Below are 25,187 nucleotides of genomic sequence, written 5' to 3' on the forward strand. Positions count from 1 at the left end.
AGCACTCTAACCACAGTCACAGTGTTCTCCAGTATTAGCTAGCGTAGAAAGTCAGTGAGGCACAAAGAATAAAGCTCTTTCTTTCCTGAGCTTGCAAGTGAAATGAAGTAACAAGAAAAATGTAAGTCAAATATATGACTATTATTATTTTCAAATTGGTGGTCATGGTGGTTCAGTGCTAGAGTTAGAGCGCTCACCTTTAGTGTGACGGGTACCTGGTTTGATCCCAGGTAGTGTGAGGTGGTGGTGGGTTGGTGGATAACATCGTGTACTAGCACTATCTGGTTAGAAATTAGTGGAAGTTTGTAGGTACCGTAGACGCGCGGATATATCTGATCGTCTACTGGTATTTACAACGAACCCCTCACATTGTATGAAGCAGACACTAATTGAATGGAATTCCGTCATCAACACAAGATGTCCAGTCACATAGTTTACCATTCTACAGACGGATGATAGATAGGACCAGGACATGTGCTATTCCCTTCACAGACTCCGTGGAGAGTCCTGATGCCAGTCTAATGGACTACTGTGCCTTTAGATTTCTAAAATATCTCCTTTTTTTCTCACATGATACGCACAGTTTTCGACCCGTACGATATTCGGTAATTTATAGCTTGTGGAGTAGTATTGTATATGTTTTTTTTTTATTCACTCATTAATTCCACCCATCCATCCATTCCTTTTGCTCCAAATGTTACCATTTAATAAAATGTTTTCAAAATTCTTCATCTCTTAACCCTTTTGTCACTAAATTAAAAATAAAATATGTAATACTTTGCTGTCAATATTGATGTATTCCTAACGTAGGAATAAAATAACTTGAGATGCATGAAACCCTAATATCTCCTTTACAAAATGACATGCGTGAAAGTAGTCTTTATTTGTTCAATCTGTTGAGTAAAGCGCTTGTTGCAGAGAAGCCATTAGCAGGGAAAGGACGGGAGAAACGACAACAAATTGCACACCTGTTGCTTTGGTCCCTCGCGGCAGCAACGGCTATTCTCTCACTGTCTGGAGGTGAAGCTCCCTAAATTGCCTTCTCAGCTCCAACACAAAAGGTGCGGGTTCTCGCAAATAATCTTCTCTTCCCGTCTCCTAAGGAAGAATCAAGACAAGGGAAATTTATTTCCTTACTTTATTCTTATCGTGTTTCCAAAGAATCGACTGAAGAAGACATGATTTCGTTGTTTAAAATAATGTAATGCTTTTCTGTCTGTTAATACTCTTAAACCCTGAACAAATTTCAATTTAATGTTCACGATTATGCCCTATATGATAGAGGAAGCGAATGACAAAAATAGGTAAATGAAGATAAATTAATTGGTAAATTGAACACAGTGGGAAGGGTGACAGAAGACCCTCAGGAAGAACCCATAGATATGAGAACGTTCAACGAAAACACAGTCTGTTATCAAATCAGGAATCCTCTCAGTAGGTGATCTTTCACTTTCATAAGATAAGTTACAGTATATTAAAATAGAGACCACAAAATGCATAAAAATATAATTGTTATATTGAAATACATCAATCAACATCAATGGAAGTAAATCTTTAGCTCAACGCGGTTATAACATTTACGTATAGAAGACGGTTGATAAATGTTAAGTGAATGTTTTGAGTAACAATAGGAAAGAACTGAGCGAAAGAACTGAGATTTAATCAGAACTCTCGCACTAGAAATGAACTCTGTCACCGAGCCACAGTATTACCATAAATCGGTACAATTTGGGCCATGGGCGCTTGAAGAAAATTTTCTAGGGGGGTTTCAAATCCCTGGTTGCTATATTACATTTGGTACTTTTATTTGTATTAAGAAAATCTTAAGAAATTTAATACATTTTCGTAAGCCAGGGGGGACTCGAGCCCAACCTGCCCTCCCCTTCGTCCGCCCATTGTATGGGCTGATGTGGCACAATTTGATTAGTAAAAAATAAAGAAATAACAATCGGAAAAGTGTATAAGTGAAGTTCCATAAGTGAATCAAAATAAATCATTTCTGGTGCATAAATGTAGCAGAGATCTTTCGGCGATTTCCGATTATCATTACTAGAGACCGGATGTTAGGCAAAATGCCTATTCTTTATTATTAAAGATATGATTAAAAATAACGTTTTAAAGTTTATATGGGGGGTTATAGTTTCGATTTAAGCCAATTTTATTTTGCCTATTTTGCCTATTTCGGCCTTTACTGCCTAAATAATTGCTTTAGTGCCTAATATTGCCTATTCTATGCATTTTCTTCAAAATAAGCCTTCATTGGGAAAATATATAATTTACATAACATAATACACACATATTTACTTATATTATGTGTTTGTAAACACAAGCTCGTGGTACGTTACAATATATATACAGGATGGACTTCAAAGATGTTCACATACTTCGGGAGGTGATTCGCGACATGAAAAGAAGATAAAAGTCCTCTGAATTTCACGAATCATCATCTGAAGTATGTGCGCACCTTTATGCCCCGTTCCAATTGTCAGGATTCGATTTCGATTCCAATTTGGTACCCCTGTCTAGGGATGCGTCCGAGTCGAGTCGAGACAGAATTTTCCTGACAAAATTCGAGTCGGGACACAGCTCTTCCAATAGAAAAATATATATTTTTCGAGTCGAGACATCACTTTTACAGCATATTTTCGAGTCGAGACAGTCTCAAATCTTGTCTCGTGCGCATCCCTTCCCCTGTCACTCGAATACGACGTAGAATTCGACAACATGCAACAGCACTTTTTGTCTTCTTTTCATGTCACGAATCATCTCCCGAAGTATGTGCATATCTTTCAGATTCACCCAGTATGTGCAATGCATAACATGCCTCGTTTTTGTATATACAGTAAAAGAAGAAATTATTTAACAAACAAGTATGTTTCTATATTCTTTGAACATTATCTATGACTTAAATCTATTTTTTAATGGTATTGAGTATTTATCTTCATTATTTCGAGTTACATTTTACTGCCTATTTTTTAAATTTTAAGTGCCTATTTGCCTGCCTATTTTCCAGGTTTTTAGTGCCTAAACATCCGGTATCTAATCATTACAGTGAATGTTTTAAAGAGTGTAATATTTTATTCCTGACATATTTTTGTAAAGATATATTAATAAGAATATTGACATTACTATAAAACTAATTAATTATATTTTACTGAAAAAGTCCATTCTACACACAATGAGACATTTGAGAATTCATAGTGAATAAATATTTACTGTCACCATGATTGGGAAGGTGGTATCCTGATTTACTTCCTTGTGAGAGCTTAATGTACCTAGGTAGTTAAGATCCAATGTTAAGCTGTGACAAATAACCTCCAATTCCAAACAAGCAAAGCAAACGTGAAAAGTAATTGAATCAATTTTGAATCAGTTGAGTCAAACAGCTTCCATAATAATAATTGCCTATACTTATCTCTCTTTTACTGGTTCGCTTGCTTTCACTTAATAGAAAATTTAATATAACACCTCTAGTAAAGAATTCGAACCTTGGCCGCGGTCGATCATTTGTGGTAGTTCTTGTCTCGGGGTAAAACCCGATTGGTGATTTGGATCCCACTTTGAGCAACTACCTCAATCAGTTTATCAAATTGAATTTTGGTACTGCTATGTTACTCTCAGTGCATTTCTCCTTATTACTGTATAATTATTTGAAAAGTGGCTAATTATCTTTATGCATTTATTTGACTATAAGCAATGGCATACACAGAGTTTTATCATCGAACGTTCAAGTACCAAAGTTCATTACTTTTTAGGACACGTTTAGGACAATGCTTGTATTCATATCTTAACATATAATATATAAGGCGTTTTTAAACCAGTATCACATCACAGTTTGCTACACAAAATCATAGAACTGCGATGCAAATGAAACATTGCATTCTAAATTGCGATGCACCTACGATCATAATTTAGCACCGAAGTGAATTATTTTTACAACAATAGCATAATATAGTTTTGTCTTCATGCTAGATGGGTTCTCTTTCTCATCTAGTTGCGATAAATCTCCCCTCGAAAATCCATTTTCCTTTAGATAGGTGTCTATTTCTCGGTAATACATATAATTCCATGGACTAGACGACGTATCACTGGAGACTGATCAACTGGTCGAAGATTGACGACAAAGGGTCTATGTGCATGTCGACATTTTTAGCATATTGAAATAAAGTATCTCTATAGGCTTTCGAAAACCCATGATCTTAGCTTACTTTTCGGAAATTATATAACTACCGAAAACATGAAACTTTAGCAGTAGTCGCTATTGTATTCTTTCAAGCTCTGGAATTTGAGTTCATAACTGGCACATTTACCTTTGGAACGAGGTATGCCTCAAATAAAAATATTACATTTATTATTACTAATGTGTACTAGAGTTTGGCAATATATCACTGCATTCATCAAACATATTATCCAAAATGTGTCAGTCTGATGAAGGCAATGGTATTTTGAAGAAACTGTAACACAAATTAGTAATAATAAGTGCTTACTTTGGTGAGATTTTATCTTTATTTACGCTTTATTACCATATATTTTTTAAAAAAACGAAACATATTTCACATTACACAAGGGGCAGCCAGAACTCAGACTATGATAGGTATATCATGAGTTTACTATAAACTTTCAAAAATATATACCTAAATAATAACTTCAATTATTTTTATCACTCAAAAATCTGGGGAGCCTAGGACCCCTGGCCCCGAAATGGATACGCCACTGCTTTACACCGAGTGAATATAGAGAAGTCGCAACAAACTTCAAATTAGAGAACTAAATAATTTCAGTATATCATAATAATAATTATAAACAAATATGTAAACTATGAAAACTACATTCTTTCTAAATTCAAAGGACCATTTAACTCAGTAATACGGACGTTGACTCACTCCGATATCCTACAGGTAGTAAAGACATTAGCCACGGGAAATAAATCAACACTGTGAGGTGATGTGCGTGTATGGATCACTGTGAAAATGAACCATCCTACATTGAATTTATGAATAATCGTCAATCGCAGTCAGGAGACTTGCAGCAACATCAGAAAACGAAGACTGTTTCCATGTAGCCAGAAGCCTGCGAAAAGAAGTATCCTTTGGGCTAATGACCTGCGTTCGCTACGCCTCGGCGCTGCTCTCGACAGTCGACAACTTCCCGTGATTGATTGCTATAAAACTTTTTGTACAGCCTTATCGTTTTACTGACATTAATGACCGCACAGATATGTTTCCATTTTTTTAAAAAAAAGAAATAATTTAACATTTGTGTAAGAAAGCCATTTGAAATTTATAACACAATGGCAGAAGAGTCAATTGACAATTATGATTATCATACACAAATGATGAAGTATCTTTCAGGATTTGACAATTGAAAGCTCTTCACATTTAATAGTGAAGTGATTTATTATCTTTTTCTTTTTTGCATTTCTTGTTACCAGCGTTGTTTCCTGTTTTCTAGATTTCGGGGGGAAGGGGGTCTAAAACCCTAGAGCGAGACAATATTCATCACACATGCTACACCTACGTATTAAAACTTCTGGTAGGAAATTCCTCCCTCATATATTTGGATAAAACACTGCTTGCTACTTCATGTCAATATTTGCTCTTTTGTAGCCCAGGATTAATTATATATAGGATGTTTCAGGATTAATGGTAAATACTTCGAAATGTGATAGAATGGATTATTCTAACAAGGAATACTTCCCAATTGCAAAATGAATTTACAAAATCTTAAAAGTGAATTTAATAGTCCTCTTGAAGATTCTTTTTGACTAGTAGTTGCTAATGACCATGAATAACCAAAAATAAAGATTTCATAATTATGAATCCAAAAAACACTAAAACTGTCGGATTAATTTAGACATCTAAAAAAATGCATTTTAGCAATCTTCGAGAAACTTTGGTCACACATTATACACATTATCCAGATGCGGTATTATCGGTGTCATAAATAACGTAAGGTAGCCAACCTCACGTATCTTGTTTTCAAACGGTAGTACATTAAGTCCTTGCATATTAAGAATGCATCTATACCGGTGAACAAAATATGTCTCACAAGCAGTGTTGAGAAGACAAACCGCTCACTCCTTGATACGATTGGAAAATACATAATTCACAAGAAAAACCCACTGATATTAATGAAATTAGTTTTGAAAAGGAAAACTATATAAGCAGCATTGCCGAATATAAAATTATGTTTCACTAATTTTAAATATTTCAAACAGAAAAATTGCCACTTAGCAAAAAATTATCATGTCAAAATTTTCTAAACACACATATTATAGTACAGAGTGTTTCAGTGAAAAAGCAGTGATTTTGAAGTGCAACAACGTATTTTATTGATGACCGTAGTAAGAGAAATGTACATGGTATGATAAGTGAAAGACTAAAGTTTAATGTAACACATGTTCGAAGTGTCCACCCTGACGATTGGACACTTTTCTGACCCTGATGCACATACTGTATTATCGAAAACCTTACCAAGGGTGACGTGACTAACTGCTGCCGTACACTGCTGAATGTTTCCTCTTAATTCATTTAAAGATCGGGCTTTAAGCTTGAATACCTCCTGCTTGGGATAACCCCATAAAAAAATCACAAGGGTTAATGTCTGGACTACATGGAGGCCACTCTAAGCCTGTTCCAAAAAACAATGGATAGCGATTAGAGATCATATGATTGCGGAATTTTGTGTAAAGGAAATTAAGGACAGGTTCTGTTGCATGTGGTTTAGCTACATCCTGCTGGAACCATTGCCGACGAAGTAAATATCTTTTACGACGAAGGCTAGGATAGAAGTAATGCTCAAGCATTTCAAATAATTTTCTGATGTGATATAACCATTAAAGAAGAAAGGTCCAATTATTCCACGTTTTGACGCAGCACACCAAACAAAACCCTTTCCGCAGGGACGTACGTAGGAATTTATTTCGCGAGGGGTCTAAAGCATTTCGAGAGGGTCCAAATACAATTTGAGGCTAAATTATATGAAAATTTCTAAATTTACTCCTAAAAGTAGACTACATTTACAAAAAAGTCGGGATTTTGAGGAGGTCCGGACGCCCAGGACCCTCCCTGCGTACGCCCCTGCTTTTCCGGATTCAAAGGTGAGTCTACCATTTCATGCGGATTTTCTGTTGTCCAAAATGCTACATTTTGTTTGTTTATTTAAACCTGACAGATAAAAGTAAACTTCGTCTGTACACCACAAGTTTTCAATGTCTGGGTCATCAGTAATTAAGGTAACTGATTTGCAAAATGCAGACGCCTTCTTTTTGCAATGTCTGCTAATTTTTGTAGCATCTGCATTTTGTAAAGGGAACATTTGCAGATCTGTTCGCAGAATATGCCAACATGATGTTACGGACATTGTGTTTTCTGCTGACAAACGTCGCAGAGATTTTTTAGTCGGGCTTTTGACAACATTTGCTCGCACTACTGCAATACGCTGTTCTGTACGCACAGTTGGTCTGAATTCCCCTGTTCAAAGTCCTATAACATTACCAGTCTTATTGAACTGATCAACATAACGCCATATGGACTTGGTAGATGTGCCCATGCACAGTGATGCTCCCGTCGGAATTGTCGTTGGACACCAACAAGGGAGCGTGATTCAGTGAACCAAGTCAACAATGTGTCTGCGGTCCGCCATTATTATACTGGGCTATGCAACTAGAAACAAAATAAAAACATTGTAAAACAAAATTTATACTTTGTTTACTGTGTATTATGTATATAAACTATAGTATTATTCAAATAAATTTTGTAGCCGCTAAAAATCACGGCTTTTTGGGTGAAACACCCTGTATATGTTAAATAGAACCAGGGCGATGGATTGATAAATCTCTATCGAGTTCAATCCCAAGTGGGGGATTGGAATTTCTTTTTCTAACCTCATTAAGTAGGGTTCGAAGGTTCATTCAGCTTCTGTAAAAATAATTACTTCGGAGTAAAAGCAACCGGAGCGTGGTGGTGAAAATAAAAAAAATTTAACGCATTATGGTGGTTCTGATTCGGGTTCTACCTAAAACTGTACGTTCGTATCTTATATAGCCCCGGTGCTAAAAATGGATGCTAAGCATAAATAAACTAAGCCATCAAACATAGTGCTCGGTGTGAAAACCCTGTCTACTAGCTATCGCCCTACATCTCAGTTCCACTAAAGGAGACTCCATTGAAGCACAATTTGATCGAGTCTGTTACATTTTCTTCATAAAACTTCGAATCACTGTTGATTGTGCTTAGCTTTCGACGGGTCAACGCTCGTTTCAGCAATGGGGACTAACAAAAATCTATAGGGAATGCACCAAAGGATTTTACCGGAATGTCTATAAGAGAGATTAATGAATTCCCGTTTCACATGCTATCTGCTGCATGTGCGTCATCGTTGACTTCGCCATGTGACTGGACATTCTGGTGAATGACAACGTGAGATGGGTGGCTGTCATGTACGGATGGAATATCAAGACGATATGGAATATCACGACCACACAACGATACTTCTATTCCTATTCATTAGGACGGGGTACGTAGCAAGTGGCTCCAGTTCATCTCACAATAAGTTGCATTGATTTTAACCATTTCGTCCACTTGGAAAACATTCCGCACATTCACGTACCCAGTCAGAACGACCTCTGGAATCAGAAGGACGATAAAAGATGGTTCTCTTTTTATCACATTCCTACAGATACATCAATGCTCCATCCAGATACAATGCAATACATCTCAGTATTGAAACTGGAATTAATAGTAAGGTGAGGTGAGGTGAGATGATTTTAGTTTAGCGTCCCGTTCAGCAGCGAGGCTATATGAGACGTGGACCTACTGATTAACGTGGAATCCGAACCACATGAGCTCCCGCCGGGAATCGAACCCGGGTCTCCCACTCCAAAGGCGCGTACGCTAACCGCTTAGCCACGAGGGAGCTCTGAATTAATAGTAAATTTCAACCATTTCTGGCTTCGGTAGAGTGTTACGGACAATCATATTACGTTATCTTAAAACGTTGAATCGCTTGCAAAAGCCACTACTCGCTATCTGCTAAAGTTTTAACTTTACGGAAATCAATATTGAAACCGGGTGTAGTAGTAAATTTCAACCATTTCCGGTTTCATAGAATATTTCGGGTTGTGATGATATGTTATGTTGAGACCCCGAATCGATTACAGTAAACCGTTTGCCGCTATATAATTATTTTTAGGGTTAGGGTTTCATGTTTTATGGCGATAAATAGTGAAACCGGAAATAGACACACAAATCAGTATTACATTCTTGTAAATTTCGTCTTCAAGAAACTGTTTGTTTAATGACAACTCGTAATAGAGGATGTCGGAATTTTTTCTTGAATATTTTAAAATGTACAGAATATTTTTGAATATTTTGAATATTTTATCTTGAATAATTATCTTGAATAATATTCTTGAATATTTTAAAATGAAATGAAACCTTTCAGTTTAACATCCGCGATTATGCCTTTTAGGCCAAGGAAGACGGATGATTAAAACAAGTGAATGACGATGGAAGAATTGATGGAAGGAAAGGGGAATACACTGAAAAAAAACACGGACACGATGTTGTCCACCACAAACTTAGTTGGCTGAGGATAGAACCAGAGACCCCTCGCACCAGAGGTAAGCGCTCTATGTAGCAGTAAAAAGGAGAGAAAAGGGGATTAGGGCAGATTAAGAAGAAATGTGTCCAAAAAGGAAGAGAAAGGGATAAATGATCCGAAATGAGGAGAAAAGGATAAAAAGGGGTGAGAAAGATCTCTATTCCCATTCGGAAGCAACATTTAGTTCAATGACTACTTTGAGAACCCTTTCTTGCTCTAAAGGAAAAGATGCTCACCTAAAAATCCTAACCCTATTTATGGCACTGATGACAAAGCATGTGGGTAATTTATATCGTATTGTATTGCGTTACAAAAGTTTGTCAAACATTAATTACGTACATGGAATGATTTAACAACTTTCATGAATTTATTTTCAACTCTAAAGAATAGGAGTAATAATTACTCCTATAACAAATATACGCTATACTGAAACGAAAATCTGAGAATTTTTACGAGTTGTCGTGGATTTTATATATATATATATATATATATATATATATATATATATATATATATATATATATATATATATATATATATATATATATATATATATATATATATATATATATATATAATCAGGGGAAGAATAAATTCTTTCCCTCATCCTTGAATGATTTTAATCTCAAACAGCATAGATGACTTTGAAGCCTTAAAGAGAAAAAGTACCATAATGTATCAAATCGAATAAATTTTATGAATTAAGATTGAGTTGCAGCGAAAAATTGTTTTATTATTTCATTATGTACAAAATGTAAACTTTCAACTTCGGGCTTATTTTCCAACTTATTCGCAATCGCAATTTCAACTCCAAACAACAGGTTTATTTTCCAAGTTTGGAGGAAAGTGCATGCCGTGTTTAATTAAAATTGAATAAACTTATCTAAATTATCATGGAAGAGACAAACATATGGACAAATAGACACAAATACAGGTTGAGTCGAGTGACAGAAGCTCACTTCAATAACCATATTGTAAGAATCCCCACATCAGGACAAAAGCACATATTAATACAACACGTTTTATTGATTACAAACAATGAAGCAGACCAGAAGTCAACACGGAAGACACCGAGGAAAGCCTAAAGGAGACGGATCTCACGGAGGGATCCGAGAAGGACAAATAAGAGAAGAACCACATAAGGACCTGGTATCAGTCGACCAACTGATCAACTAACCATCACCTGCTCTGAGGTCGCATTGAACTAGGAGTATACCTTTCCTAAACCCTATGTCGCACTGGACTAGGGATTCCAACTAAAACTGAAACCTCGCATGGCTGCTGTAGCTGAGGAGGTTATCCATAAATCTCACCTATAGACTTACTAGTGTTCTGGATGCTGTCATGAGCGGAAGAAGCACCCGTCAAAACATCGATATCTCTTCATCTGGTCATTAAGAAAAGACATTTATTCTTTATAACATTAAAGACATTTTGTACTTAGGAGTTTTTGTAATAAAATTGGCGAGGAAAAGACTCGCCCGGACCGTTATTTAGTCTCTATCTCGAGGTTTCATATTGTAGTTGGGATCCCTAGTCCAGTGCGACATAGGATTTAGGAAAGGTGTACTCCTAGTCCAATGCGACCTCAGATCAGGTGATGGTTAGTTGATCAGTTGGTCGACTGATAACAGGTCCTTCTGCGTTCCCTCTTTTATTTGTCCTCTTCGGGTCCCTTCGTGAGGTCCGTTTCCTTTCGGCTTCCCTTGGTGACTTCCGTGTTGACTTCTCGTCTGCTTCATTGTTTGTAATCAATAAGACGTGTTGTATTAACATGTGCTTTTGTCGTGATGTGGGGATCCTTACAATATATTCGGAACGGCTTAGTTTGGTACCAAAATGAAAAAAAAAGTGCTTTGGATAGCTCTAACCCTTTCACTATGAAGAGAGACAAACAAAATGCTTTTACTTGCTCACTCGACATGGAAGGGATAACGCTACATCAGACAAGATATTCAACAATATCACCACCAGCTTCTCAACATGTCGTAGTAACTCAAACGGTGTATAAGACCATTCATGCAGTCCCAGATACAGCAGTAGAGTAGGGTTAGGCTCAGTAGACATGGAGCCAACGAAATTAGACCACAAGGTTCGATCAACCGTTAAGGAAAATGGATGTAAATAGGCCGTCATGCTTTGAGTCAAGCGAGTTAATGCCCCGTCCAATAGCTGGAATATTCGAACGGGGGTGGCAACATATACACTCTCAAGTTCAAGTGCTAAGTGAGCTAAAGTATCCATTTCCATTCACACAATAGTCAACAACGGTCGGACGAATAAGCATGTCGCCAATAACTCCATTATAGATGTTAACCGAAAAGTTTCATTAAAACCAACTTGCTCCACTAACATGGGGATTGTCTTTAGACCAACTATGCCAATTATGAATGACTGTTGTCGGTAGATATCATGTGTGGCGAGCATTGTTTCGCCAGAATATAAAAAGCAATTTAGTTACTGACCATTGACAAAACACATTTCTTACTCCCACATCCTCTTGGTGTTCATTGTGCACTCACTGAGCTGATACATGCGTAACTTCCTCGTCTGGTAATCTTCTCACTGACATGTGGTCAGTGTTCTCAAAAAGCTGACACAAAAAGTTTCCAAATGGGAGATGAAATGATCCAATTTTGGGTGAAAAGTCGCTAAAAAATACTCGTGAAATATTTCGTTTTCTCTCTCTCTCTCTCTCATAGTCCTATCTAAGTTACAAAAGCATACAAGTAAAACAGTGGTCGAATGAATTAGCATATATGTAACTAACAATATGTCATTAGATTACAGTACTTGAACAATTATTTCCTTTTTAAGTATTATGTGATCAATTTTACTTCAATGAAATCAAACATAAGTTTATATATATATCAGTTAAAAGTCTACAATGAATAAAATAATCTTGCAACCACTTCACTTTTACTCGCGCTTCTATAATTATTCGGTAATGTATTATTTGTGCATCTCAATGGAAGCTCTGCGAACTAGTTGACATTTAAGGTTGAAATTGTACTCCGTTAGAGGGCAATGGGCATCAGAAAACAAACCGGAAAATGGAGATGTGTCACAACCCTTATACTGCCGAATTCGTGGACGCTTACACTAATTCAAATAAGCAAAAAGGAAAACAAGTACATCAAAATTATTTGAAACTAATAGTGCTTGATTACGGGAGAACCTAATTGCTCGCAGCACAAAAGAAACTAGATTTGTAAGTTAGTCTAAAATTACCAAAAATGTCGCTAATCGGGAAAAAATATTTTTTGTCGCTAAACAAGCATTCAATAGGAAAAGAGGACTGCTAACATCAAGAAATGTGTCGCTGGACGTTCGTAAACGATTTATTAAGACATTGGTATGGAGCGTGGCGCTGTATGGATCAGAGACGTGGACATTGAGAAAAGCTGAAATATCCAAGCGGAAAGCATTTGAAATGTGGTGTTGGCACAGAATGTTGCGCATATCATGGATCGAAAGGAAAAAGAATGAAGACATACTAAAGGAAGCTAATGAAGGACGACAGATCATGAAGATAACAGGAAAAAGAAGAAACAGCATGTTTGGCCACCTTATTCGACACTCCGATTGGACCACTGTGCTGATAGAGGGAAAGGCAGAAGGAAAACCAGGAAGCCAAAGACCAAGGATGGGATATCTAGATGCAGTTACGAGGAAGAGGCCTTATCAAAGTATAAAACAGCTCTCCCAAGCTTTTAAAATGTCCACGTTGCCCACCAACCTATGTTTGAGGTGAACAAGAAGAAGATCCTGGAAGTCGAATCCCCTAAATTTAGCCACTTTTCTCCATATTGACAACACTGCATATGAACTGTCACTGACGCATGCAGCACTTTGCAGCATTAACTAACTAACTCTATGGCCTTTGGAACCTGGAGGTTCAATGCAGCGTTCACAAAAGCTCTCCACTGACTTCTATTCTTAGCTAACTGCATCCAGTTTCTACTTTGTATTCCAATCTCTGCGAGATCCATCTTAATATTGTCCTCCCATCTGCGCCTAGGTCTTCCTAATGGTCGTTTTCCGATTGGTCTTCCAATCAAGACTTTGAAAGCGTTTCTACATTCTTCCATTCTAGCTACATGCCCTGCCCACCTAAGCCTCCTAGACTTGACGACCCTAACAATGTTGGGTAAACCGTATAAATTATGTAGTTCCTCGCTATGAAGTTTCCACCATTCCCCATTCCCGTTCCTCTTGGGTGCGAATATTCTTCTTACGATCTTGTTCTCAAATACTTTCAGTCTATGTTCTTCCCTCAGAGTAAGCGACCATGTTTCGCAACCATACAGAACAACAGGCATGATTATCGTTTTGTATATTTTAAGCTTCAAATTCCTCGACAGAATTCGCGACGACAAGAGATTTTGAACTAAATAGTAACACGAATTCCCTGCATTTAGTCGACATTTAATTTCTTCGTGAATATGATTTTCGCCTGTTAATATTGATCCTAGATATTTGAAACTATTTACTTTATCAAAAGTATTATTCAATATTTTAACGCATCCATAATTTGCCGTATTACGGTCCCGACGTACTTCCATGTATTTAGTTTTCTCTGCATTTACTTCTAAACCCATGTACCTGCAAGCGTCTAATAAGATCTCTGCATTTCTTTCTATTGTTCTCCTATCATCCCCTATTAAATTTACATCATCAGCATATGTCATAACCTGGTAAATACCGTTCAACTCTAGGCCCTGGTTGCTATCTTTGATTTTCCTTATAGCTAGTGTTGTAAAAAAACGGTTTTTTTCTGTGAAGTTTTTTTTCAATAAAAAACATCGTTCTTTTTCATGTTTTTTTTTCAAATGTCTGTTTTTTTCTGGCAACTATTATTTATTGATTTACATCGCAGATTATTGAAATAATCAACAGAACTTGAGTCGAAGCCCTCGTAACTTACAAATCTTTTGTTTATTTGCACCTATATACTAGCAAAATTGTGTGATTATTCCTTTCGGCCCCAGGTCATTTTTGGCGTTTTCCTACATTTCCAGTTAGTGACTTATTGCTCAAAAACCATTCATTCGTTTGATATGGTTAAGACCTTGTTTTTTAGAAAATGGATGTGGCTATCTTTTGGTGTAAGTTGCATTGCAGTGTTTTGAATGGGTGGGAAATTATTGAGGGAAATGTAGGGGTAAAAATTTACAAAAAATTCCCTAACCGAATTTCAAAATTTTTTGTATCTAGTACCACTGCTGCTATATGGGTTCAAGTCGCCTAAAAAAATATTTGGTGTGTTGACAAGGTACAGTGAAATCCTGAAGTCGCTTGCTTCCATTCAAAGAGGGAAAGAAAAAATTCTGTCATACACATGAAATTTTGACGCTTTTTACGCCTCACAAGCAAAAATCAAATATGCCGGGGCTACAGCTTCTCTAATTATCCTATTGAAACTTTTTATGGTGCGTTCTGTAGGGAAAAGAGGAAGCTTTCAGGTAGTGGTACGTTTGTTTCAATGTAGTCAGCAAGAGGGTAATAATAGAGGGGAAAAGGGAAATTTTCCGAATTTTTCACCTAAAAGCGGGAATTAATTGTTTTGGCTGGAAACACTGCCATCAGACAGACGAAAACTATCTGAAAATAGCCCTTAGTACTCCAAGAATATATCCTACAAGTATTATGGCGATATATAACAAAGTAAGCATGAATTTTTTTTAAAAATCTCATTCTACCTCAGAAATTCACCATTTTCTTACCACTTACAGAACATGGTTTATTATAAACCTCAACTGTACTTTCCCTAATTATTCTAGTGAAACTTTTTATGGTGCGCTGTGTAGGCTAAGGATGAGGCTGTTTGACACTGGTACGTTTGTTCGAATGTAGCGAACAAGAAGGAAATAATAGAAATAAAAAGGTTTTTTTTTTTTCAAAATTTGCCCTAAAATCTGGAATTAAAATTTTCTGTAGCTGGCAACACTACTATCAGACACACACAAACTATCTTAAAATAAGCTTTGGTATCCCTCTAATATATCCTACAAGTATTGTGACGATATCTAATAAAGTCAGCATGTCAATAAAACATATCTCATTCTACCTTTAAAAAAATCACAGTTACCTTCCCAATTAGAGAACAAGGTCTACTGTACTTCCCCTAATTATCCTATTGAAACTTTCTATAATGTGTTGTGTAGAGCAAAGACAAGACTTCCAGATACTGGTACGTTTGGTCCGATATAGCCAACAAGAGGGAAATAATAGAGACAAAACAGATATTTTTTTTCAAAATTTCCCCCTAAAATCTGGAATTAAAATTTTCTGTAGCTGGTAACACTGCTACCAGACAGACGCAAACTATCTTAAATTAAATATAGGTACACGACGATATTTAAGGAACAAAACATCTAATTACCAAAAATATATTACTGTAAACAGAAAAGTAGGGAAAAACTAGAAAAATCAAGGGTTAGAACCTAAATACGAATTTTTCGTGCGTTCCCTAATTACCACATTGTAACGATCTGTACTTGCGTTTGTTAAGTAAGGACAAATGTTCGATTGGCGTAAGTTGACTTTCACTCAGACGTATAGGTACGGATTTATAAACAAAAATTTCTAATTTTTCCCCCAAATTTAGGAAAATTTTAATTTTCCTAATTGGGAACACTGCGCGCAGGCCCGTCTAATTGATGTCAACAGTTAGGTATCCATCCGAGGTATCTACCTGGCAAGTATAAGGAGGTCTTTCTACAACGAAGGAAGCTACAGGGAAAAAAGAAGTAAAGGAAATTCGAAATTAGAAAATTCTCGAATTTTTGACTGGAGTGATATTTGAGAAGGAAATTCGACACCAGAAGAAAAAAAATAATATGATAAACTATAGTCCAACCATATTTTGCAAGAATAATATCCCAATATCTTAATTAGTGTCCACACAGGAGCGGATTAAACAAATGACACACCCGTGTGTGCCACTTTGGCTACCTGGGCCACCGAGTATACATTTGATTACATTTTTTGACTACTAACTCGTGTTGTTGTTGTAGTTATAGTCTCGACTAATAATAATATAGTTGTTGTAAACAATACTTTATAAGGAAAATTTTCTCTTCGTTTTACATCTTAGTTCCAACACTGTTGGTGAGAAATGCAGGGTGTTTCAAAATGAATTTTGGGGTTTTAAGTCTTCGTAGTACTTATTACATTTTACGTACAATTATAAGCAATGCATCAAGTAAAAGAGCACCTCAAACAGTCTTTGCTACAAGTGTTCAATGTGAGATTCATTTGTCACACGGCACACATCTAGTCGATAGGTGAGAAAGGCTCATAAACTTTCCACCATATGGCACAAAACACATTCAATTTAGGGGTCTCATTTCAAGTGTACCATCTCCTGAGGATTTGCTGACGGCCAGATACAAACATTATGAGTGTTCACATTAGATCTTAGGTGAAATGTCTATTTATCACTGAAGACTACACGATCCAGAAAATTTTCATTGTTATGCAGCAATATTTCACTTGCGAAATTGGCACGTAAACTGTAATCTGTAGGCTTTAGACCTGTAGCAACTGCAAACGATAAGGACGTAGTTGCAAGCGTCTTCTTCACACAGACAGTTGCACTGTACAGATTGTCTTTATTAAAACACAAAAAAACTTTCTGCTCTCTAGTCTACATCTTTTCTGCTTGCTCTTTCTAACGGCAGACAGAAGAAACAATGCATGTACATGCGTGCGTACAAAACTGTTTGAGTTGCTCTTTCATTTGATATAATATTTATAATTGTAAGTTAATTGTAATAGATACTACAAAATTTCAAAACCCAAATATTAATTTTGAAACACGCTGCATTACTTCAAATTGTGTCATCCTATATTCATGTCTTTTATATACATGTCATCAGGGCCGGTCCTAGTCAATTTGTCGCCCCATGCAATGGATTAATTTGCCGCCTTCCCCTTTCTCCAGAAAGAACAAATCTTAAAAGTCATGATTTTAAGTATGCTACTCCAGCATGGACAACAAAGGTGAGGGTAAGTGCAGTTGCACTCAGAAAGGCTTAAATACTTACTAAAAATGCAATCCCGTTGTGTCTTTTTTTTTCAAAAAAAATATTAATCTATTACGTTAGTGAAAGATAAAGCAAACACACCTGCAGAGGAAAAATGGTAATCCTTTTTATAGAATTCACTATCGAGCTTCGATCTCAATGTATCAGTTTGCAATTCCAGTGCAACTAGCTCTTTTATCTTTATTTCTTAATTTCTCTTCAATATCTGTTAACATTTTTTTTAAAAAAACTTGTTTCTACCTTCAATGATAAGGAACTTGTTTCTGACAAAAACAAGACTAGTTGTCATATCAAAACTGTGATAACTTACTAACTGGAACAGATATTCACTACTATTCGAGAACTAAATTCTTCCATTTGGCAACAATCAAGCAATTTGTGCTGGGATTTATTTAACCATTTGCTTTAGCATTGTCCATGTGGCCTTGACCAAATGCAAACTAAACATAATTTATGAATGTAGTATTCAAATAGGAGGTCAGCTTAGTAAATGTAACTACCATCATCATGTAGTCTGTTTCCAACAAGAAATATTTAATTTAAATAATATACTTATGACAGATTTTACCGGACCATCCAAACTTGCCGCTCCACGCAAATGCACATGTTGCATATATGGTAGAGCCGGCATATCATATATATCTAGTCGACAAATTATTTATATATGACATTTAGAAAAATACTATTAGGCATATTAGTATTAGTTTTTACCTTTAGACAAGTTATTTGAATTTTATACTGTTCGTGACATTATTTTCGTACTTATTAAAGGTCTGCTTTCACGAAAAAACAAAATTTCATTTCTACTTTTATTTCTTAGTTGATATTGATGAAAACTGCTGAAACCCGAATTGTTAATAGGTATGGCATTCCTGTAAATTGTAAAATATTTGTAGCGTATCAGTATCTAGCGTTTAATTTATGTTGCATTTTACGGTGATTATACCTACATAAAAATATTTAATACTTAAACAGACGTAAGATGCATTAGAAATGCCTATTTGAAAAAAAAAACGAAATTTAGAAAAAAAAACGAGAGGCAATGTTTTTTTTTCTAAAAAAAACGTACATTTCTGAAAAAACACGAACGTTTTTTTTCTATTTACAACACTACTTATAGCGTATTCCAGAACAAAGTTAAATAATAATGGCGACAACGCATCTCCTTGTTTCAGGCCATTTTCGACGTGAAAGCTGGTGGACAAAAATTTTCCTACCCGGACTTTACTTTGGGATTCATTTAAACATATTTTAATTAATCTAATTAGCTTTCTCGGTATTCCAAGTTCTGTAAGAACGTTGTATAATGTTTCTCTCCTAACCGAGTCGTACGCCTTTCTAAAAATCAATAAATAGTTGGTGTACCGGGGCATTGTATTCCCACTTTTTTTCGAGTATTTGGCGAATGGTAAATATTTGGTCGATAGTTGATCGATTTCGTCTAAATCCACACTGATAATCTCCAATAATTTCATCTGCGTATGGGGTCAATATTGCTAATAGAATATTTGAAAGGATTTTATAGGATGTTGACAGAAGAGAAATGCCTCGGTAATTATTACAGTCAGTTTTGTCACATTTCTCGTGAATTGGAACAATGATTGATTCTTTCCACTCTTGTGGCAATTCTTCCTTGTTCCAGATAAGGAGAATGAGCTTGTGTATCTTGTTCCACAAGTTTTCGCCTCCAGCTAAAATTAACTCAGCCGGAATTTCATCTACACCAGGAGATTTGTGTTTCTTTAATTTCTTTATAGCGGTTTCTACTTCTATTCGGTTGGGTTCTGGAATATACGGTTCTGCGGTGTGTATCTCCTCTTCTCCACGCATAGTAGTTTTTGGTTGCGTGTTAAGCAAATCGTCAAAGAAATCTTTCCATCTATTTAAGAGGCTATCCGTATTAGTGAGAACTGTTCCGTCAGCTTTCTTTAATATATAAGCACAAGGTTGATAGCCTTTCTTAAATTCGCTGATCCCCTTATACATGTCCCGGATGTTTTTATTTTACTATTATCTTGAAGTTCCTTAATTTTAGCTTTCAAAAAATCGCGTTTCTTTGTTCTAAAAGTTTTGGAAGTTTCCCGCCTGATATCAGCGAAATTTGGGTAGTTATTTCATTCGGATTTTGTAGCCAATGTACTTTTGTCTGTTTTCTCTTCTCTGCTAGTTTAATGCATTCCTGGTCGAACCATGGTTTGTTCCTACATATTTCCGCGTGTCCCAATTTTTCTTTTACTGAAATTTTAATGCTATCTCTAATTTCAATCCAGGTATCCTCAACACTAGTGCACTTCGAATCTTCTAAAGCCGAGAATCTATTCGAAAGTTCAATCTGGTATTCCTCTCTTACCTGGCTCTCTTCTAATTTCTTTAAATTGAATCTCTCCGTTTTCGGACAATGAATATTACCTTTATTCAACGATAATCTCTCTCGTATTATGGCTGCTACCAGGCAGTGATCAGTGTCACAATCAGCCCCTCTAAACGACTGGACATCAATTATGCTAGATTGCCTTATTCTATCTACTAAAACGTGATCGATTTGATTATGTGATTTTCCGTCTGGTAATGTCCAAGTGTATTTATGAACGTCGCGATGTGGGAATTTTGTACTCTTCACGATTAGGTTTTCGGATGTTGCAAAGTTCACGAGTCTAACACCGTTGTCATTACTTTCCTTATGCAAACATTCGTTCCCTATAATCGGTTTGAAGATATCCTCTCGTCCTACCTTCGCATTGATATCCCCTAATAGAATTTTCATATGATATGGCGGGAGTTGGTCAAATATCCGTTCCACTTCTTCGTAAAAACTGTCTTTTATATCGTCATACTTATCTTCAGTTGGGGCATGTACATTTAAAACAATAATATCACACCACCGTCTCTTAAGAGTAATAAAAGAAAGTCTGTCAGTAACAAATTCCATCCGTTTAATTGCTGGTAATATTTGTTTGTGAACGAAAAACCCTGTTCCTAACTGGTGATTTTTATTTCCTTCCCCGTAAAAGAACGTAAAATTTCCGGAATTCACAGATCCATTTCCTTCCCACCTAACTTCCTGAACTCCTACTAGGTCCATCCTGTATTTCTCTAACTCACTCGTTACGGATTTTAACGCACCTGCCCTATAAAGACTTCTAATATTCCATGTTTCAAATCTCATGTTCATTTTCTTTTGCTGAGGTCGTGGCAAGTTATCAGTCCTTGTCCGAGGCTTTTGTGAATATTTCTGAACAAGTGCTTTATTTTACAGGATGAGGTTGTCAGCCTTACCTAAAACCCCAGGCTGGAGGACCACTCCTAGTCGGCTGTCCGCGACTGCTTATTCAGTATATTCGCAGCTAACCTCTATATCTAGAGGCCTTATCCTCGATCCGCAACCTGAGGATGCGCCATGCCGTGGTGACAGGAACCCACGTTACACTTTGCAGCATTACTTTTGGGAAATGAATAATATTTTTTTGAACGTGTGATTACATTGGACAGATGGATTTGTGCTTTATTTTTCATATGACTACTATAATATACTGATTAATTTCAAAATGTATTTACATGTTAGTGTTTTTTTTTTTTTTTTTCATATAATGACTCATCTCTTAGCAGTAGTGAAAATACTTTCACTTTAACTCCAAATAATTTTTCTTTTTCAAGGAATGGGGATGCTTGCTGAGAGGTATCCGGATGACAAAGAAAGAGGCAACGCAATGGGCATCGCTCTCGGAGGCTTAGCATTAGGAGTTCTTATTGGTCCCCCATTTGGTGGTGTAATGTATCAATTTGTAGGGAAGTCAGCGCCGTTTCTTATTTTGGCAGCCCTCGCTCTTGGTGACGGGTGTAAGTATGCAGTATTAAGTCCGTTGTTTAGATTTTATCTATATGATGAGCATCTTCTTCACATCGAAGTATTATCCAGACTTTCAAACGCTCGCATGATTTGACAGTATAATATTCACAATTAGTCAAATATACTTAGGTAAATGTAATTAGTTACCTTGTAAATATAATATACATCTGATGCATTGGCGTCTCTGGCATGTAAAATTTGGGGGGGACATCAAAGGAAATGATCTAACTGCTAGTATCTCAGCGGAATTTTAGATTGTCACTTCAAAATATTGGGGGGACACGTCCCCCCCGTCCCCCCGCCAGAGACGCCCATGATCTGATGTGTCCCGGATTGAACCAAAAAATAACCCTGCAAATATCAGACAGTCAACAGGATTTCGTGTCTAAAATTGTAACTTTTGAGATTGAAACCTGTTAGATATCTTGAATTCACTAAAATATACTGTTTCAGAAAACTGTGTAAGAAACTTAGAGTGGAGATATGTCTTTGAGCTTAGTTTCTAATTTTTCACGTCAGTGCTCGATGTAAGTTTTCTCTAACTGTCATAAATTCGATTCGTTTAGAGCTGTGATAGTTCGGGATACCACGTATATACATGAACTACTTAAGAACTGAATAATTAATTATATGTTTATCTCTCAGGTTCTCTAAAAGCTATTTAACCTTTGGTGGTCAAATTGCGAATATATGTATTGTTATTTGAAATAATATTATGAAACCCCATATGCACCATTTTCTACAATGATCTGCCATTTTTCCGGCAACACTATAATTCCGTCGCTTTAGAACTAATGTGATTTTTTTTTTTAACTTACGGAACATGGTTTTTACAGACCTATAACGTAACACCATTCAGAGAGATCTGCAAAGACTGAAGCAAATTGTAGTCGAACGGTGCCAGGTCCGGTATATACGGTGCATGCATTGAAACTTTGAAGTCGAGCTCCCTCGTGGCAAAAAGATTGGCTTCCGCGTCTTTGGCGTGGGAGACCCGGGTTCGATTACCGACGGGAGCTCATGTGGTTCGGATTCCACGTTAGCTGCAGATCCAAGTCTCATATAGTTTCGCTACTGAAAGGGACACTAAACTGAAAATTAAATTAAATTAAATCAAAACCTCCCAGCCAACTTCTCTCAATTTCTGATGGGCCGTTAAACAGAAATGTGGTCTGGCGTTGTCCAGTCAGTTTCTTTTCAACTGCTAAGTGCACTCGGGCTAATTGTCGACAGCACAGGTTTGAGTCATTCTGCTCGGCAGTAGCAGCTCGTGATGTTATGACAACCAAACGCACAACATGACCTTCCTGAGTGTCACTGTGAGTTTTACTACAGAACTGTGGAGCTTCTCGCTTCGACCACGATCTTTGTCGTACATTGTTGTTGCAGGTTATCCACTTTTCATTATTAGTGATTAACTGCTTCAGAAATGGTTGAGTTCGTAACGTTTTAGTAGAGATTCGCAGCAAGTAAATGTTTCTGTCACATCATGTGGCACCCAAACGTTGACACTCTTTTTTTTTTTTTTTTCTTAGCCAGTGATTTAACACTATTTGATGATGGGTTTAGATCATTGATGATGTCATGACCGCTTACGTACAAATTTTACTCCATTTTGCTAGAATATCACTCTTTTCTGTGATTAATCGCCCACTGCGAGGAACATCTTGGACATCAAAATTTCTAGAACGAAAGCGAGTGAACCACATTTCAATGTTTATTTTGAGATAACCTATCTTGTCCGTTAAGAGAACTTTTTTTTTTTTTTTCACGGAGCTGCGCAGCATTTTGCCTTTATCAAAATAAAATTGTTAAAATGTAATGCAGGTTTGCTGAAAGTTCATTAGTCTTCATGGGTAATACATTATGTCTCATTATAAGAATTCCAAACACTTTTTTGCATATCTACCAGCTTCAACTGTCAGTTTTTAAATGACATTAGGCTTGACCCGCTAGGACTCATATACCCTGAGACTTGAGACACAACACCATATGCGCAAAAGGCTCAATGTTTTTTTAAACGACCTAATGTAGGTGTTCACTTGCATACCTCAATTATTATTCATTTCACAAAAAGTACTTTGATCTCTTACAATAGCAAGAAAAAAAAAGCCTTTTACACGAGTTGTCATTTTCAGCACTATAGAGCAGTGCTATTCAACTGGGGGTACGCGAAGATGTTTCTGGGGATACATAATCCTAAAATAAGCATATTACCAATATTTATTGAATTATCATAGTTTGAGAATTTATTTCCTTTCCAATGGTTTCTCTGCGTTAAGATCAATAAAAATGAAGCACAGAAATTGCTCGAATCCAGAATCAGCTCTGATTCTCGCACTCCCGAAGATTCGACAAAGAATCGAGGAGTTGGAGTCCCGGAAACAAGCTCAGCTATCTTATTAACAGGTTAGTTCTAAAGTTACTTGTAGTTTTTGAATTTTTAACATTGTCCTCATCTGCATTTATTCCCCTGTAAATAGCCTTTTGATTGGCACAATGATTGTCCTTTTGTTGGGTCTCTATTTGCTCCCCTTGTTAATCAACAGAATATATGTATTAAGTTCAATAAGTTAATTTCAATTTTCTTTTAAACAGTTTCAGGGATACACAATTTGATTGCGAACTGTGTTTAGGGGTACGCGAGAAAAAAAGTGTGAATAGCACTGCTATAGAGCATGGAATCCTGACTGGTACTGAACATATTGTGGCAGTTTTTGCTGAATTTAAAACGACTATAAAAATTAGACGCATGTCAAATGAAAAGATTAATGCATGTGTCTTTATTGTGAACCCTTATTTTCTCCTTGCTCATTTTTTTTTAAAAAATATATGTTCTTCAATCGTGTGTGTTATATTTACTTCCTAATAACTTTTTTTTTTTTTTTTAATTTTCAAAGTACTACAGTTGCTTGTTCTACAGCCAGGAATTGTGAAAAAAGATCAGGATCCTCCATCGATTTTTACTTTGATTAAGGACCCGTACATTGTCGTTGCTGCAGGTAAGAACATTCTAATGACAATCTTTACGTTGCTACATTAGTAATTAGAGAAACCAAAGTAATTTTGTCCATTAACATTAAACAGAACTGTGACAGTGATACAATTATAAGAAATTAGCTAGATCTTGTTCATTACTCTAATAATTCACCAGTTAGACTAATCATTTCCACAGGAATTTCCGCTCGGAGCAGGCCCCGGAGAATAATGGGGCGTTTACACCTAGTCGATTTGCGTTCGATTCAGTTGAATTGACGTCACTTTCAACTTAATCGACCGTGTAAACGGGACTTCAACTTAATCGCTTGTTGATCGAAGGCGACTAATTGACTGGCAACTGAATTGAAAGAAGTTCTATTGGGGCGTTTACACTTAGTCGATTTGCGTTCGATTCAGTTGAATTGACGTCACTTTCAACTAATCGACCGTGTAAACGGGACTTCAACTTAATCGCTTGTTGATCGAAGGCGACTAATCGACTGGCAACCGAATTGAAAGACGTTCTATTTTCTGTGGTTGAAATAATTGAATACATCCATCGATCTGATTCGGCCTAGTTGCTTCGATTTAGTGGCAAATGCAGCGAGTCGATTTAGTCGTGCGACTAAATCGACCAAGTGTAAACGCCCCCTATTTTCTGTGGTTGAAATAATTGAACACATCCATCGATCTGATTCGGCCTAGTT

General features: G+C 36.5%; 1 protein-coding gene across 1 annotated transcript in view; it reads left to right on the forward strand.

Annotated features, from left to right (window-relative positions):
• Positions 1-25,187, forward strand: part of Vmat (Vesicular monoamine transporter) — a 283,884-nt gene that overhangs the window by 240,778 nt on the left and 17,919 nt on the right. Inside the window, exons 7-8 of the mRNA XM_081763555.1 lie at positions 21,309-21,491; positions 24,402-24,503. Of these exons, the coding sequence (XP_081619681.1) occupies positions 21,309-21,491; positions 24,402-24,503 (285 nt within the window). The remainder of the gene's footprint in view (positions 1-21,308; positions 21,492-24,401; positions 24,504-25,187) is intronic.

The sequence above is a fragment of the Thermobia domestica genome, chromosome 1 (genome assembly GCF_964235325.1).
Source record: "Thermobia domestica chromosome 1, izTheDome1.hap1.1, whole genome shotgun sequence".
In the NCBI taxonomy this organism is placed as follows: domain Eukaryota; kingdom Metazoa; phylum Arthropoda; class Insecta; order Zygentoma; family Lepismatidae; genus Thermobia; species Thermobia domestica.